Source organism: Onychostruthus taczanowskii, unplaced genomic scaffold (assembly GCF_017590055.1).
Source record: "Onychostruthus taczanowskii isolate IOZ18803 unplaced genomic scaffold, ASM1759005v1 scaffold55, whole genome shotgun sequence".
NCBI classification, from domain to species: Eukaryota; Metazoa; Chordata; class Aves; order Passeriformes; family Passeridae; genus Onychostruthus; species Onychostruthus taczanowskii.
This window is the reverse complement of record NW_024503124.1, coordinates 5,260,011-5,276,924: the sequence shown is the minus strand read 5'-3', so window position 1 is coordinate 5,276,924 and position 16,914 is coordinate 5,260,011. Positions and strand designations below refer to the sequence as shown.

Genomic DNA, 16,914 nt, shown 5'->3' with positions numbered 1-16,914 from the left:
ATCACAGATTCAGTGATTTGTTAGATTTTCCTCAGGAAACAGAAAAAAACACAGCGAGCCTTGACTCACCTGTCAGGCATTGTCACAGTTTGCACAACCACCACCATTTGCTTTACAATGAGTAAACAATTAGTTATTAACACAAATCTATTTAACCTCAATGATACTTTTAATTTCTGATGACTTTTGCAGAGTATACTGCATAAAATTTATTTTAGTTTAATTTTTTAAAACAAAACTCTAACAAGTACACTGAGGATATTCCATGTTTTAAAAATGTGCATCTTAAAAACTAATTCCTCAATGTTCTTTCAAAGATCAAAACATTTCACAAACTCTTTCTCAAAGTCATGTGATTAGAAAAATACTCAAATCAAATGCTCCCCAGAGAAAGCAAAGTGCAGCGAGTGTTTGTCCCGAGGTAAGTGATGTGATTAGCAAAACAAGCTATGCAATCTATGATGGCATTATGAGAAGACCCCAGCATGGGTGCTAACACTGTGGGTCTGTGTAGAACCCAAGAAGCACAGCCTGTGTCACCACTCCTGTCCCACAGAAGCACATCCTCCAGCTACCTTCCAGCCACTGGTGGAAAACAGGCTCTGAAAATGCCCAAACACAGGCGTGACTGGAAAGAAACTGGAATTTGGGACCTGAAACATCTGTGTCTGAGAACAAATCCCACGTGTCTTATTAATGTAATGAGTCCAAATAAAGTTAATTGGATAGGATAAGAGCGTGGCTGAGCTCTAGCTAGCAGCCTGACACACACAGTCCACAACTCCTATCAATGTGAAAGCAAGCTGGAAGTTACCATTCCTCAGAGATCAAGATCAAGACCAAGCCCACCAAGCAGTGAGAAGGAAGCTGCTGGTGAGAGACTCCAGTGCTGTTACCATTCCATTCTGCAAACACCGGATGGCAGCTGGGTGTGAACCACTCAGAACATCCACCTGGACACGAAGAAAGCTCTGACCTTTGCCAATGAAATCAAACAGGGAGGATTTTCACCCCAGCCTACCTCTGTGCTGGATGATGCTCCAAGTGAGAACCCTCCCAAGGGGAGACCTGCCCCGTGGAGAAAGGATACAAGCTCTGGTAGAGTGGGATGAGGGACTTGACGGCTCTGCTGGCGTTGATGCACGTGGCACAGATCAGGCTCGGCAGCAGCTTCGCGGTCACGATGGCACCGTCGAAGAGGGGACCGAAAAACGGCACCTGGGTCCCCAAAACAGAAAAGCAGGCTTCAGAACCACTGCAGGAAACTGGTACAGCATTTTGCCACCAATACAGTGTGCCCACATTGTTTTCCACACTGAGACTCACAGTGTGACATTCATCTCCCAAGCTGGTGAGTGTTTAAATTCCCCATGACTGCCCTCAGCACACTACACAGACACACACGTCTCAGGACGTTCTGCTGGCTAAGCACAAGCTTGGTACACATAGAAACTGAGGCCATCTATGAATTTGCAATCAATATGCCTTTGGCAGTGAATATTAGGAGCTGTTTTCCATCTGGGATCCCAACAGGAGATGCTGATTCACTGCCTGACTCCAACAATGGCAGGAGGCTTTGCAAAGACATATTTACTTCAGGTAATCCTCTACAAACTCCTTCCATGGACTTCATAGAAGAGAAAAAAACCTTGAGCTGGTCCAAGATAAGGAGGTGTGTGGAAGGCAGAGGAGATGGCAGAGCAGGGGCTCTCTCAAGGGCAGGACACAGGGTCAGGACAGGCACAAACAGGCCCAGCCCAGTGGGTCCAGCTGCCCAAATGCTGCTCCTTCAGGGCCACCTGCACAGGAAACCCCTGTGTGACGTCCTCTGGTGACCTAAGGCTCTGCAGATAAAGACCACACTGCAAACAAGAGATGCTTCCTAAAAATTAACCGTGTCCAGAACTGCAGACACAAAACAGACCTGAGCCTGCCAAACACAGAAAATTTTGAAGTTTAAATGCACAACTTTCAGTACTTGTAAGTACTCAAATTCATTTGCCTCTCAGAGACTCAAAATGAAAAAAAACCAACCCCCCCAACTAAAGCTCTAGACAGAAGCCAGTAACAATTATCAATATTTAAGCTACGGATTTTTTCCATCTGTACAGAGGCTTATCACATAAATAAATACCCTCTATTATTCTTCTCCAACTGCTTGTGGGTGACTGTGACAGTCATTCAATAAATGGACAAAGGGAATAATATAAATCCCCTGCATCTAGGGAATTCCTCTAATTAGAAGTGGCAATGAATTACAGAAGAAATTTTGGTTTAATGTAACATCTGCAAATGACAGCTGTCTCTGCACACACTTATTCTGTCATTCCTTTACTTAAAATAATTACCCACCCCTCAAAAAACCAGAAAAGTATAAAATGTTAAAAATGTTAAAATCACCATAGTGGTTTTACCTTATTTTCAATCTTTTTTATTTACTGCTGGCATTACTATCCAGGCAGTTGGAAGGGAAGGGGACAGGAAAAGCAATGCCACCAAAATGATAACATTATGGAGCATCAAGTTTTGCCTCTCTAGGCAGTAATATTTTTAAGTGAAATTTTTATCCCATGCATTGTCTTGAAGCATTGACAGCAAGAGAAAAGAATGCAAAGGTACAGATAAGGAGGTTAAGTACATACTAGTATTGAAGTGATACCACCACACAAATACCAGATATGCAAAGTCTGATCAGCAGATGCCACTGGGGCAGGGAAATTCCCTGCTGGGCTTTTTGGACAAGTAGGTTTTGCTTACAGCACTTGCATTCACGGTTTCACACTCACCAGGAGCTGGGGAGCGGGGCAGACTTTGTCACCAGTGCACTACAGAATTTACAGATGTCACCCAGGGACAGGGTGTGTGTATTCCAGCCGGGGAGAGCAGCAGCAGAGCCCAGGGCTTCGGAGCCCGCCTCGATCCGAGCGCCGCGCAGCCGGAGCGCGTGCACGCAAGGGCTCAGAATTATTCATTCCCCAGCACATACAGTGGCCTCGCCAAGGGTCATTAAAGTCACTGGAGCTGCATCTCCTCAGCTTCCATCTGCACGGGGCCCTGCCCTAACAAGGGCCGGGGGTGGGCCAGCAGAAGGTGCAGGGCGCGCTCCCCACTCGGCTCCGCTCCGAGTCCGGCACCCGACAGCCCGCCCGGGAAAGCGGGGCTCCGCCGGCCACCACAAACAAACAGCCTGCTTTGACAGGAATCAATTAAAAAAATAGAGGGAAAGATCCCCTTCTGCGAGCACTCCAAATGTCACTGCAAGTTATCCGTGAAGCAAAAATTAATATTCAGCCCACTGCAAACACCTGCTTCATTCCAATTTCCAACAGCAAAATCATTATTTCTGTTGCCCGCAGTAAAAGTAGGCAAGGTTAAATAAACCTTCTGAGCACAAAGACTTCCCCTCTACAGCAAGCAGCACTAGTTAAAAGAGTGGGGAATGGGTAAATTATTGTACCAAATGGCTGAGAATTAATCTCTGATGACGAGCTGCAATCTAACGAGGCATCTGTGTCCCAGGGAACCCGCAGCATGTCCCTGGCGGTATGTGCAGTGCGGAGCTTGCCTGGCATGCTTTGTCCCCTCTCGCAGGCAGCTTTTCCTCTCATTGTTCCCAATATCCTCGTGCATCTGTGACGCGTGGAATGCATTCACACTAACAGACTTACTATTGTCTTCCCTCCGAAGCTTTGTCGGGCAAAGACTGCAGCACAGTTCCTGATAATTATATTGCTTAATTAATCAAGACAAAAAAATTTGCAAATCATTGCCGGGTTGCCAAGCAGGGAGATCAAAAATGAAAACAATACAAGCTGAAGCAATATAACAAAAGTAACAGCTATCTGATCAGAAATTCTTCTATAATGAAGCTATTAATGCTAAAGCGGTTAATGTTAACATTGCTCCAGGTGTCTCTACTTGGCTGCAAACAAAAAGGCTAACATTATGGATATAAAAGGCCAAATGTTGCCATGGATTCTGTAACCTGATAGAGAGGACAGCCTTTTCATTCGATTAGGGAATGCAATTTAAATGCCAGGGACTGAAGCCAAACAACAGACATTTCTCTCTGCAAGGCTCGTTCATTCACCCTGGGGTCAGTAGCTGGTGAACAAAAGGTCAGCCACACTTGCCCTGGAAATGTCTGGATTAATTTTATTACATTGTAATGGTTTGTACTTTAAATGTAGGGATAACACTAAATTTCCAGTTAGCTCTCATTCTGGCTGCCCGTCGGGTGGTTTTGACTAGTATGTAAGACGACACAGCTTTTCTCCATCGCTCCAGAGAAGTCTCAAGCGTTTTCCTAACGCTAAATTCTCATTTCCCTGATGGAGCATTAAAAAAAGCTAAAAGCTAAAATGTGCAAAAACTAAACTGCACAGCTCAACACCATGAAAAAACCCTAACAACCCACTATTAGAAAATTTTCAAGTTTGAAACGTCTACTGACAAAGCACTGGTTGCCAATATCCAACAACTCCATCACACACAACCCAAAAAATAGTGTTGACACCTGATCAATATGGGATATGATGGAGGCATTTACCACAGCTGGCTACTCCTTTGGACAAATATTGTCCCTCATATCAGGCAAAGGGTATTTATCACAATGGCTACTTTCACAAAGTATATTTTACGCATATTTTTGCATCCATTATGTACCAGACAAGCATTTACTGCAGTGGCTTTTTCACACACGTGCACAGATGTACATACACACACCTCTGACATTTTGCAAAAAAATGCTTTTTTTTCCCAAAAAATGTCTCAACTGTGAACCTCCTGTACTTTTTTGATGACAGAATGTCCAATGTGTGCATCATCCCACCCAGTCAGGTGACAACGACAGTGCCACAGACGTGTGAGGTTCTGCTTGGTGCCGTGCGTACAGCAGTGACCCAACACCACACAAGGAACTCAAATCATGAATGGTTTGCTTTCACTGCCTCAGAGGACATTCACAGTGGTTTAAATACTGTTCTTTGCCCAGTGACTCCTGTGGGTCGAGAATTCTGGAGTGTTTCACTCAGTGCTCAGTATGGCTATAAAACGAACGAGCAGCCACTCTGATCACCGTGAGTCCAGTTTTAAAGTCAGCTCATTGCTCAGCTTATCTTTCACCTGTTTGGGAAAAAACAGCTCCCAAACTCTAAAGCCACTGAAAGCGACAGAACCGCTGCTCACTGGCACAGCACAGCAGAGCCAGCGAGGCACCCAGCACGTACCTCGGGTTTCTTCATGATCTCGATGAAGAACATGTGGTTCTTCATGGGGTAGATGACGATGAGGACGTCCCCGAAGTCGGTGGGGATGATGCCCCTGCGGTAGTTGCGGGTGTGCTCGGACCACACGATGTGAACCTCGTCGTTTCCCAAGTGACGGAGCTGCAACAGTAAATTGGCTCTTTATTAATCCGAGTGATAACCACGCTGCACGAGGGGTCACGGCTCACAAATTGAATTACAATGCTCGATAGCAGGAATATTTCATTACAGAAAAGTTAAAATATTGTTTTTCTCCAGTTGCTCATGAAAGCATCAGCTCAATAATTTGCTTCATTTAGAACTCATTGTTGTCTGATGGCTTAATTAAGTCATTATCAAACTAGCCATTAGCATGATATGTAAATGTACATTACCTACAGTGATTTAAGATGGAAAACTGAATTACTGGAACAAAGCATTAACCAACGAAGCATTGTATTCCAGCTAAAATAAGGCAGCTGTCACAGAAATATGAAATGCCTTGACTCAGAATGTCAAGAAACTGCCTGTCATGAACCACTATAACTGAATTTATTATCCACAAACATCTCCTCACTGACTGTGTCTGGAGGGGTCTCCTGCCTGAAACGTCAGCAAAATATCTGGGCAGTGTGAAGCACAGAAAAATGGGAAATACTGTGGGAGTTACACCTTTTCATTTGGAGCAGAGCTGCATGAAATACAGATAAAATTTAAACATGACATACACAGAAAGCATCTGAGAGCCTCTGTGTGTGTGTGTGTGTTTGCTCTGCTGCTGGAGGAGCTGGAGGTGATCTAACAGATGGCAAAAACTATTTGGCAATCACGTACAAGCCTCACACAATGGTTTCAACTGTAAGCTTTAAAGTTAAAATGTAATCCACACACACAATGCCAGCTCCAAGCATAAAGAGACTTTAAGTCCCACTTAAAGCTTAAAAGACAGCCCCCCCTCTCCAATTTGGTGCTACCCCCAGAACAATGTGCACAACAGACCGAACAAAGAAGCCAAAACGAAGCTCTGCTACTTCACTCTGTGCAGGGGGAGAGAAAAAAGGGAAAAGAAGGTGGTGATTTTCACTGGTAAATAACAACTAACCCCAACACGCTTTGGATCAGCCTACACTGTGCTGTTGAGGCTTCCCTATTCAGAGCCAGGCAGTGCCTTCAGATGGAAAAACTTTCACTCCTACATATTGGTGGCAAACTGGACCCCTCAGTCACAAGAGAAACGTGGCAAAACCAACACACTGTGAAAAATTTTTAAAAGTTACAACTGCAAACTTGGCTTACAGCTCGTGTTCCAGCAGAATGAAGTAAAGCTCGGTTCCCAGAAGGACTGAGATTCTCTGGTTTATTTTAAATTAAACAGAAGATAATAATTCTGTTCTATTTACACCCATGAAATAAAGGTAATTTTAGCTCTGTTTGAAGAAAACATGAACCAGTTTTGTCTTGGAAAAACACAGGAACATTAACAATACTATTATTAGAGCTTCTTACGAATACAAAGCAAGTGGAAATTGCTGTTCTTGTGGTCACCTAGATATCTGTGCAGAAGCTTAGTAAAAACAAAGCAACACACAAGAAAACACTCATGTTGGGAATGCCACAAACTGACACGTACCAAAGGCAGCAGGAAAGCACACACAGGACAAACCCCTGATCTCTCTCTGTGACCAGGTGCAGCCAGGTCACCTCCAAAGCGATCAGAAGCGAGATGTCAAGTTTAGTCAGATACACCCCTAAAATCCATCTGGGTGAGCAGACCTTGTGCACAGCAGGTCCCAGATGCTGAGGATGCCTGGCCAGGCTGTCCCGCTCCAGGATGGGCCCAGCTGAGCTCAGGGAACCCCCGCCAGGGGTTTGGAAGTGCCCACGTTTGCCAGGCTGAGCCCAAGCCAGCTCTGGCACTGGCTTCCCTGCGCAGAGAGCCTACAATGGTGGCACCCAGCAAACCTTCCTCTGCTGAAGGAAGCCCAAGAAATAAATGTGGACACTAAATTCCATAAGGCAGCTCCATTGCCCAGGTGCAGAGGGCAATTCACAAACCCAGCTCAGCTCTTCTGAAGAAAAGGCTCTGTACTGCTGTGCCTCCTATGGCTTCTGGGATGAGAAATAACACATACTGCTATAAAAACAGTCATCAAAATATGTCCAAATACTGCTTGAGGGACCTTTTTTAAAATCCCAAGGAAGTGTTCTGATAATAATCAAACACTTTGTACTGACATTGCACCCTTCAGAACAAAATTCAGTGAAGAAGGGAACTCAGCTGAACCAACACTTGCTGTGCTCATGAGTCTGCCACAATCCCCAGTGTGTGCCAGCAACTTGTTTTAGAGCTTGAGTTACTGCCCTTGTTTTGAAGCCACACATCCTTAAGCACCACAGTTACAAGGTATAACGTTACAAAGAAAAAATTGGCATTAATCAAAAATATTTGTTACTGAGAGGTAACTCCATTGATAAAAAGCCGTTACAATAATCTCATCAGTGACAATAAGCCAGCTGCTATTTTCCTGTGTTGTTTATTCAAAACAGCAGCTGTGGGGAAAACTCAGTGCCCTGAAGGACTTCAGCAAGTTGTGCTGAAATGTCCAAAGCCCCAGGGCTGACGCGTGCAGAGCCAGAGCTCCAGGCTGTGCTCCCCACCCTGTTTAGGGGTGGGGGGAATAAAGAATAAAGCTACATTAAAAAAACCCAAAGCAGACAAGGAACCAGATTGCTTTGAAAAGCAAACCCCAGCAGCAGTCTGGAGCGATGGCTCTGTGCATGCTGAGGGAAGGCAGCGCTGGCACTGGCAGCGCATCCTCCCCGCTGCACAGGAATTTTCGGCGGGCACAGGAATTGGCCCTGGTTTGGTTAACGTGGTGCTGGGACACAGCCCCAGCCCCAGGTCTGGGACAGCCCTGCTGTCCCTGCCCGGGGCTGAGCTCTGCAGCCCGGGGAGGGCAGCTCCAGCTCCAGCTCCAGCCTGGGCTCTGCGGGTGCCGGGCGGGCAGCGCTGACAGCGGTCACGGTGCACACCTCCGGCATGACCTCCTTTCCCTTCTAATTGCATTACACAGCCAGCTGGCTCCAGAGAGGAGTCGTCTGTTTGACTGAAGAATTCCTGCTTTTGGGGAGGCATGGCTGCTACTTTCGCTAAGTAACAGTGGGGCCTGACATCCCCATTGTCTGGCTGACTGTGCGCCCATCCTAAAATCTAAGTTTTATTTGTAAATTAAGCAAGAAACTTCCTGCCAGAGCAGGGCTGCCTGGAGACTGATAATGTGTGCCTTTCATTCCCTTTCACTCTCACTGTATCACTGCCAATTTGTTTTTCTGCTGCTCGCCAGCCCGAGGCCATAAAAGCCTTGTAAGACATAAGTGCAATTATAGTCCTGGAGTCAAATGAATTGGACAAATCCAATAGCACAGCTCTGTCCCCACTCTGCAAACCCCTACAGCAGTCAGATTAGCTGCTAAAAATCTAATCTAGCCCCAGCTAACAAATTTCTGCAGCAAAGGAGCAAGAGTTCAGTATGGGGTTGCAACCAGATTTCTGAATTGAAAAAGTTCTGCTCTGACAATGGAGAAGATGAAATAAATCACTGAGAAATTCGGCAGCACATCTTTAAACCGTTAAGCACAATTTGAGCAGAACAAGGCAGGGACGGTAGGATGCCATTCCTGGGATTGATTTTCACTCTTGCCACAAGACAGGCAGATAAAGTTTGGAACCAGTGATGCTGAACCCTACAGCAGCAAAAGAGATCAGCTGAATTTTGTTTACTCCACTAGGAAAGATTTCTGTCGGGGCCAAGACTTATTTGGAGAGGGGTTTTTCTTTCTTTTTTTCTTTCTTTCTTCCCTCCTGAATTAGCAATATAATGTCAGCATATACCTCAAATAAAAAAATGCAGACTGCAAATCACAGCTCTACTGCACAAAAACAAGGGGCCAAGCTTATCTCCAGTGGAAAGACACTTGCCACAAGACAGGCAGATAAAGTTTGGAACCAATGATGCTGAACCCTACAGCAGCAAAAGAGATCAGCTGAATTTTGTTTACTCCACTAGGAAAGATTTCTGTCGGGGCCAAGACTTATTTGGAGAGGGGTTTTTCTTTCTTTTTTTCTTTCTTTCTTCCCTCCTGAATTAGCAATATAATGTCAGCATATACCTCAAATAAAAAAATGCAGACTGCAAATCACAGCTCTACTGCACAAAAACAAGCTTATCTCCAGTGGAAAGGCACTTATTCTGGGAAATTCATACCAGAACTTAATTTATCTTTGCGTTCAGTAAAAACAAAGAACCACAATAACATATTTAAGTAAAATTACTACATCTGCTGAATTCCCCAGCTCCCAGAATTTATGGCCTTGCTACGGGCTCCCCAGGGCAGCAGGTGGTCAGTCCTTCTGTTCAGCTGGGAGTGTGCTGACAGGGATGAAGCCTCTCTTGGTCTGAGGCAAAATAAGCAGAGAAGAAACCCCAGCAATCACAAAGATTTCAGAGATTATGGGGACCTTAGATCCCAGAGGGAAGGCAAGAATAAAGAAGCTGTGGCCCCCATTGCATCCTGATGAACTTTTCTCCTCCCAGCACCACTGTCCTGTATCACCAGGTACAGTTCAGCTGTAGGAGCAGGAACTGAATGAATGCCATGGGCTTCCATCTTTCTCTCCCACACTCCCATAAAACAAAAGCATCGATGGCAAGAAGTAATAAATATGAAGTAAGAAATAATATTTTTAACCTGGACATTCTGCCCCACAATGTGAGGTAAGGGCCTCAGCCCAGAGAGCTGCCCACCTTCCAGAAAGTGCAGTGCTTCTGAAATGCATCTTTTCTCCACTCACAGCTGCAGGTCTGTAAAATCTGTCAACAATCCATGCTGATCTGCACAGAATTGCATGTTTGCTCACAACAGAAGCTGTGACAAACTGAATTAAACTGTTGTGTGTGGAACCATGGATGAGTACACACTGAAAAGCCCTCTGGAAGTCATCTGGTCTGAGCCACTACTTGCAGCTCCTCGGGTCCATGAGCCTGCTCAGAGATTTGTCCTGCACTTCCCAGTTTGATCCCTGCAGGATTCCATTCCTAGAGCAGATCTCAGGGTTCCTGAAAAGGTCCCAGAGCAATTCCTTTGCAGTTATGTTCTGTAGACAGCATGTGCTGGAGCTGGCCTGGTTTCCTGGCACTACAAAACTTGGAGACTGACAGCTACTAAATGCTTTTGGTTTCTGTTTATCACACAGAAGGAATTCTCTTAGAGCAAACACAGGGAAGACAAACAGAATCACGAGACCCTCAGTGTCTGTGATAACCCGTAACATAGATGAAAATAAGGAGAATAAGTGGACTGTTTGCAGCTAAATCCCTTTCTTCCCCTTGTGGTAGCTCTGCCACACTGTGCTCTCCTCTCCTCTCCCAGGTGATGAACTACTCAACAGCCAGACCATATCCCAGTGCCTTTGCCAGGCTTCCACAAAAGCCAGGACTTACAAGGTAAGGTTGAGATTAAACAAATGGCCCCAGTTTATGTAGGAAAACTAAGTCTGGGAAAGACATGGCAGCAGTTCTCAGACATGCATAAGTGTGCTGCAAAATCATCTGCCCTTCATATCCATGTGAAATAGGATAAGAATCAGTGGGCTTAAATTGAAGCAAAGTAGGCACTACCAGAGATTTTTTTGTGGTACAGGAAGTGGAGCATAGGAATATGGAATATGTTGCCTAGGGCAACTGTAAATCATTCATCACTGGAGTTTTGGTCGAGCAGCTGGACAAATACTGGTCAGGAACAATAAAAATACAAACATCCTACACTGGTATGGTCACAGAGACTCTACAGTCCTGTACTACACACCACTACCCCACTGCTCCATCCTGAAGCACTTTGCTCCATAGCCTTGCCTCCATGAAGGTAGTGAGTTATATACAGAAAGAGAAACATGCCATTTTGCTGATTTTCCTTTTTTTTTAATGACAGATATCACAATAAAAAAGACGAGATCTGACTTTAGTACGAAACACTGGGCAATTTTTCAGAACCAGCAATCAGAGATTCCACCTTTATATTTCAAAGAAAAGCACATATTCTGAAACCAAGTGGATGGCTCCTGCAGCATTACTGATGCATGCTAACAACCTCTGCAGGACAAGTTGCCCATCACAATTAAAAAGGCAGAGGTTTTGTATGCCCCAAAAATCTCTGAGCCTAAGCAGCAGCTGGCAAACAGCATAACCTGAAACCGCTCCTCGCTAGGAAAGACAAACAATTAAGTACTGATACCAACAGAATTTTGGGCTGGGTTCTGGCTGTCTGAAGCAGAGGCTGCCTGTCAGACTTGTGTCTAACTGGCTACTGTCTTGAACTCTGAGCTGGCTGCTGGGGCTCCTGAGCCTCAGCCCTCTTTCCACACAGGATGGTTTGATGATGCTGCATTTGGTTGCTTTGTTCTACCAACCTACAGCAGTTTTTGGCAGGCAGACAATGTACAAATGAAATTATTGCTAATATTATTACTCACGGTGGCATTTGAGGCTACCATGGAAATGTTAATTGTGTTTCAGAACCCAGAATTTAGATGCCATTTAATTCAGCTAACCCAGCTGCAGAAGCACCACGTGGCAACGCAGGGACAGGCTGCCAGGGCCACTCAGCAAAGGCTGCTTCCAGCTCAGGCTTTTATGGAAGCACTTGGTGACTGCAGTGCTGTGAAACACACTGGAAAACCTTTACCTTTTTGGTCAGTGAGTCGTCTGAGTCGGAGGGCATCCTTGTGGACACGTGGAAGATGATCTCCACGGTGGAGGTGGCGTAGTAGGGCGCGGTCTGCCCCGTGCTGCCGTTGCGCTGCAGGCCGCCCATGAACCCGCCGTGCGTGGACAGGTCGACCTGAGGGAGCCAAAGGCACAAACAGCAGCCAACTCAGCATCATCAGGATTTGCTTCTCTATCAAGGTTAAGGGAATCACCACCCCAGGTTTCCATAGCCATCCCAGACAAAGAGAAGTCTTCCCCTAGAGCTCTGCGATCTTTCCATTAGATTTGTCTTTCCTGTGCCTGTACTTGACATTTACTAAAAGTAAATCTCTCTGAACTAGGTTCTGAGTCATTATCTATCCAGCTATTTTACCTTCCTCCAGCAAACAGCAGCAAGGGAACAACAGCATTCTCCCACAGACTGCTGGCTACGGGCTCTGTGGGGCTCGGAGCTCCCACTGCCCGGAGCATCACAAAAGGCAGAGAGAGAAAACCAGAAAAACCACAGAGGAAACAGAAGATTTGTACAGAAAAAGCACCCTTACAATAAATTATTCCAGAAGTTCATTCAGGAGAAACCCTTCTCTGAAGTCAAGCCTGAGTCCAAAGGCTTGTTTGTTTTCCCAACAGCACCAGCCTGAGGATGCTGCATCTCGCTGTGGCACTTGGATCCTTAAATGTGACACGCAGCTACTCTGGATTTCCCAAACACCAAAATGTTAATGGCATTTAGATTGTGACACACCATTTTGACAAAGCAAATTAAACCCACACATGTCATAAGGAACTCCTGTGCTGAGTGTGCTCTGACCACAGCAAGAGATAAAAGCAGCTAAGCATCAGTGTGCAGCAAATTACTTCCTTTTTTTTTTGTGAATTAGTGCCACTAACAAGGTAACTTGTCTAAATTATGGCTGTTACCTCCCAGCCCAGCCCAGCAACAAAATCTTCATAGGCCTGGCTGCCCCTGGCGTTGGCCAGGATGGAACACTTGTCCTCCTGTCCCTCAGCGATGTAGAACACGGCGATCTTGTGAGTCTCACGACTGCCACGGGATGGAAAAAGAAGTCAAAATTAAACAAGTTTCAACTCAAAATTATTTTTCAGATCCCCCCGCACCCCGAACATACGACCAGGTGCTCACATTTATCTTTGTGTGTCGATTTCTTTTACGCACACAAATACATGACTCACTTTCAGATTTCCCCCCATTTTTTTGCTACCAAAAGTCACTGCAGAGACACCCCAGTTCTGAGAGCAGAGCCAAGCCTGATCCTCCTGTACATCAGCCACAGAACTGGTGGCCAAATTCCAATTACAGGGTTAATGACTCAGATCTGTGCAGCACTGCAGAGACAGCGAGGTGGCACAGGTGTTAATGGGAGCACAATTTGACCTACAGAATTTTAATTACAGGGTGATGACATACAAGGCAGAAGAGGCATTATTGACTTTCAGGCCCTGGGCAAAGTTTTATAAGGCTGACAGGGACAGTTGGCTTATCTGAAAACACATGCAAAGCACATTTGATGTGGAAATTGTTGGGATAGAAGAAACTCAGAACTCTGCAATGCTGCAGATGTTTTTCAAACAGCTCTTTGTCAAGTAATGGAAAAAAAACCTGTAACATGCAGAACTTCATTCTGCCACTTCTGGCTGGGGAGTAGTTTTGGGTGGATCACCCCTCAAAGTACTGCTCCTGACTCAGGGATGTACAAAATACTGTTTTCTATCAGCTGTACGCAGGTCACAATCAATTTGATTCCCTCCTCTCTCAGTTAAAGCAAACTTGAAAAAAATCTCTTCTTCTTCGCCACTGATTCGGAATTCTCTGTACACAGAGAATGTGCCAGCGCAGGTGGATTCTCCATTCAGACTACACAACTCTGGAGAAACAAACACTCCAATTTTCATACCAATATTTGGATTCAACAGGAATGAAGTTTTGGTTCTGGTGACTCATTCTTCCTTGGGAAACATGAACCTTATCAATGGTGTGTTCAGTACACATCACCTACCACTGGCGGGAATCCAGATTTTTCAGTTCTCGCAGCAACTTTGAATTTTTCTTCAGCAGATGAAAGCTTTTTCTAAAATAAATAGGAAAGGTTTGAAGGTAAATGCAACACAGTGGAGATACAGTATTTCATCATCCAAACAGCTAAGAGAATTAACATGATATGATTTCTTAGAATTATTGTTATACACAATCTTCTGGTGAATATTCCGAATAATCACCGAAGTTCAAAACTCTGCTCTTACCCCCAGCTACATGATCCTCACTTTCTTAAGCGTGTCCACATTCAGGGGTAAAAAGTGAGAAGAGCACCCTAAGCACGTTCTGGATCCTCTCTTCCTACCTTCTATCCCAGGAGTTCATCCCCAGGTCGTTCAGCAGCAGGCGACAGAAATAAAAGGAGGCTTGGGGCTGGGCAGGAGGCGGTGGCTCCTGGCGGGCCACGCTCATGCTGCAGTCCGAGCTGCGCTTGAGGATGAACTCCCTTTCCTGGGCGCTCTGCTGCAGCAGGGCCTCGGTGATGGCACGCTCCTGCTCGGGGCTCATCCCGCAGGGCGGCGGCGCCGGCTCGTTCAGCTTGCGCTGCGGGTGCGGGAGGCACTCGGGGCTGCTGCTCCCGATCCTCTCCAGCAGCTGGTCCAGGGCGTCCTCCCCCTCCTCCACCTGGGAGACATCGTTCTGGGACAGGCCATCCTGCTGGGGGTCGCTGGAGACGACGAAGGCGGCGGCCGTGCTGCGCTGCGGCAGGCAGCCCTCCAGGGGCCCGTACAGGACCCGGCCATCCCAGGAGTACTTCCCTGAGATATCCCGCACGATCACCCGCACGTCCGAGGGCGCCGCCGCCGGCTCGGCGCCCACCTTCTTCTCGGCGGGGATCTGGAGGTAGGAGATGAGAGTGCTGTCGTTGAACACGAACAGCTGCAGGTTGGGGCTGCGGAACACTTCCGAGCACAGCTCGGAGGACTCCACGTAGGAATTGTCGTGGTTCTCGCTCAGGAGGCTGTGGAGGATGGCGGGGCCCCCGCTGAGCGGGTAGTGGCTCAGGTGGTTCACCAGGTGAGTCATGACCATCCGAGCCGTGAGAGGGATCAGCTCCAGATTCCTCCTCCTCTTCTCTGAAACCATCGGGGAAAACACAATGCATCAGCACGAGCAGCAAGAGGCAATACAGAAAGAGCACCTGCAGACTTCTGCCACGTTGCAGCAGCTTGCCCTATGTTGTCACTGTTATATTTTCTGAAAAACCCCTTGGCCAGGATTTTCTTTTGGGAAGCTGAGAAGCCTCAGAGAAAAAGGAAAACAAATTCTTATCTCATTTGCTTCTCTTGTGTTGTGCTCACAAGTGGAATGTGTTTGGAGATGGTTTACCCAACAGGTGGCTGTTTCATTGGTTTCATGTGAATTGTTTTGACTCAATGGCCAATCAGGGTCAGGCTGTGTCAGGACTCTGGAAGGAGTCATGAGTTTTCATTATCATCTTTTAGCCTTCTGTAAGCATCCTTTCTGTATTCTTTAGTATAGCTTAGTATAATATTCTTTAATATAATATAATGTCATAAAATAAGAAAGTAACCTTCTAAAAACATGGAGTCAGATTTATCATTCCTTTCTGCCACAGGGCACCCCACAAATACAATACTATGTGACCTGCTGATCCTTCCTGTTCAAGGAAGCATTTCTAGCAACTTTCCAAGAAATCCTACCTGTCCCACAGTTTTATATTACTTCACCACATCCCCACAGCCATTGGAGCAGGAGGGTGGCACGGCAGAAAAGCCAAGCAAACCAGAGATGTGACTGCAAAGCAGTGCTCCTCCATCCCTGGCAGGTGGGAATGTGAGGCAGGGAGAGACTTCCTGCATGCTCAGAGGGTCCCCTCAGCACAAGCACGTCCATCAGTTATTTCATAAAGTGACTGTACTCTGAGCTACTGCTGTGCTTCCACTTCTCCCATGGGAATGTCACTCCTTTTATAGCCAGAAACCTCCTCATTTCTAGTTTTTCTCATATTCAGTGTAAAACTATTTTTCTCTGTAGTTTACAGTGTTTCTCCTTCCCTTTACATCTTCTAGACATAAATTTGTTCTAAGAAGCAGCGTTGGCAACAAACTCAAACATCCCATCACAGAGGCAACTGGAATTCATCCAGAGAGAGCCGTACCCAATTCTGAAGGAACAGCTGCTACGTGCAGTAAGGAGAAGCAGGTTTCCAAGGCAGAGATGGAGGCTGGAACACTATTTCCCACTGCTGCACACACATGCTGGCCCAGCCCACCCTCTGGGCACGCCCTTACCTTCAGCCACGGTGAGCAGGTTGCCCAAATCAGTGGATGAGGGGCACTGGGCTGGCTCAGAGGAGCTCCTGACGTTCCCCAGGGGCAAGAAGGGGTCGTAGTCAGAGGAGGAGAGGTCAGCCAGGCTCAGCACATAGTGGCTCTGCTGCGTGTAGGTGCTGGAGCCATTGATGCAGCAGTGCAGGACCTGCGGGGACACAGAGCCAGTGACAACCTGGAACAGTCCCCAACACACCCAGTGAGCGGGACCCCCAGATCTGACACACTACACAACCCACCCAAATGTGTCCAAATCCAGCATTTCTAAATTAACAGTCTCCATCTGCACTGATTCTGTGCTTTTAACAGCTCGCTTCAGGGCTTGTTCTGTATTTTAACAGCCCTCTCCAAATAATCCAAATATTTCTGTGAAAATTATTTTCTACAGCTCGTTGTTTTAAGCATTTTACCTTTGTCTTCACCATCCCCTGTCTGTTCTACATCTCTAATCTTGTCTTCTTAACATTTTGCATTTGTAACTTGTCACCTGGATGATGTGATTTTCTAGTGCTTGACAAAGCTGCTTCTGTGTCTTCTGGGTGTGTGAAAGGCAT

At 46.2% G+C, this 16,914-nt stretch overlaps 1 protein-coding gene across 1 annotated transcript in view; it reads right to left on the bottom strand.

The window, feature by feature from the left end:
- The window catches only part of RALGAPA2 (Ral GTPase activating protein catalytic subunit alpha 2), a 95,309-nt gene that overhangs the window by 33,996 nt on the left and 44,399 nt on the right, over nucleotides 1-16,914 (bottom strand). The window contains exons 32-38 of the mRNA XM_041417284.1: nucleotides 16,322-16,508; nucleotides 14,371-15,142; nucleotides 14,029-14,100; nucleotides 12,932-13,055; nucleotides 11,988-12,143; nucleotides 5,229-5,387; nucleotides 1,091-1,218 (exon numbers count right to left, since the gene is read on the bottom strand). Coding sequence (XP_041273218.1) covers nucleotides 1,091-1,218; nucleotides 5,229-5,387; nucleotides 11,988-12,143; nucleotides 12,932-13,055; nucleotides 14,029-14,100; nucleotides 14,371-15,142; nucleotides 16,322-16,508 — 1,598 coding nt within the window. The remainder of the gene's footprint in view (nucleotides 1-1,090; nucleotides 1,219-5,228; nucleotides 5,388-11,987; nucleotides 12,144-12,931; nucleotides 13,056-14,028; nucleotides 14,101-14,370; nucleotides 15,143-16,321; nucleotides 16,509-16,914) is intronic.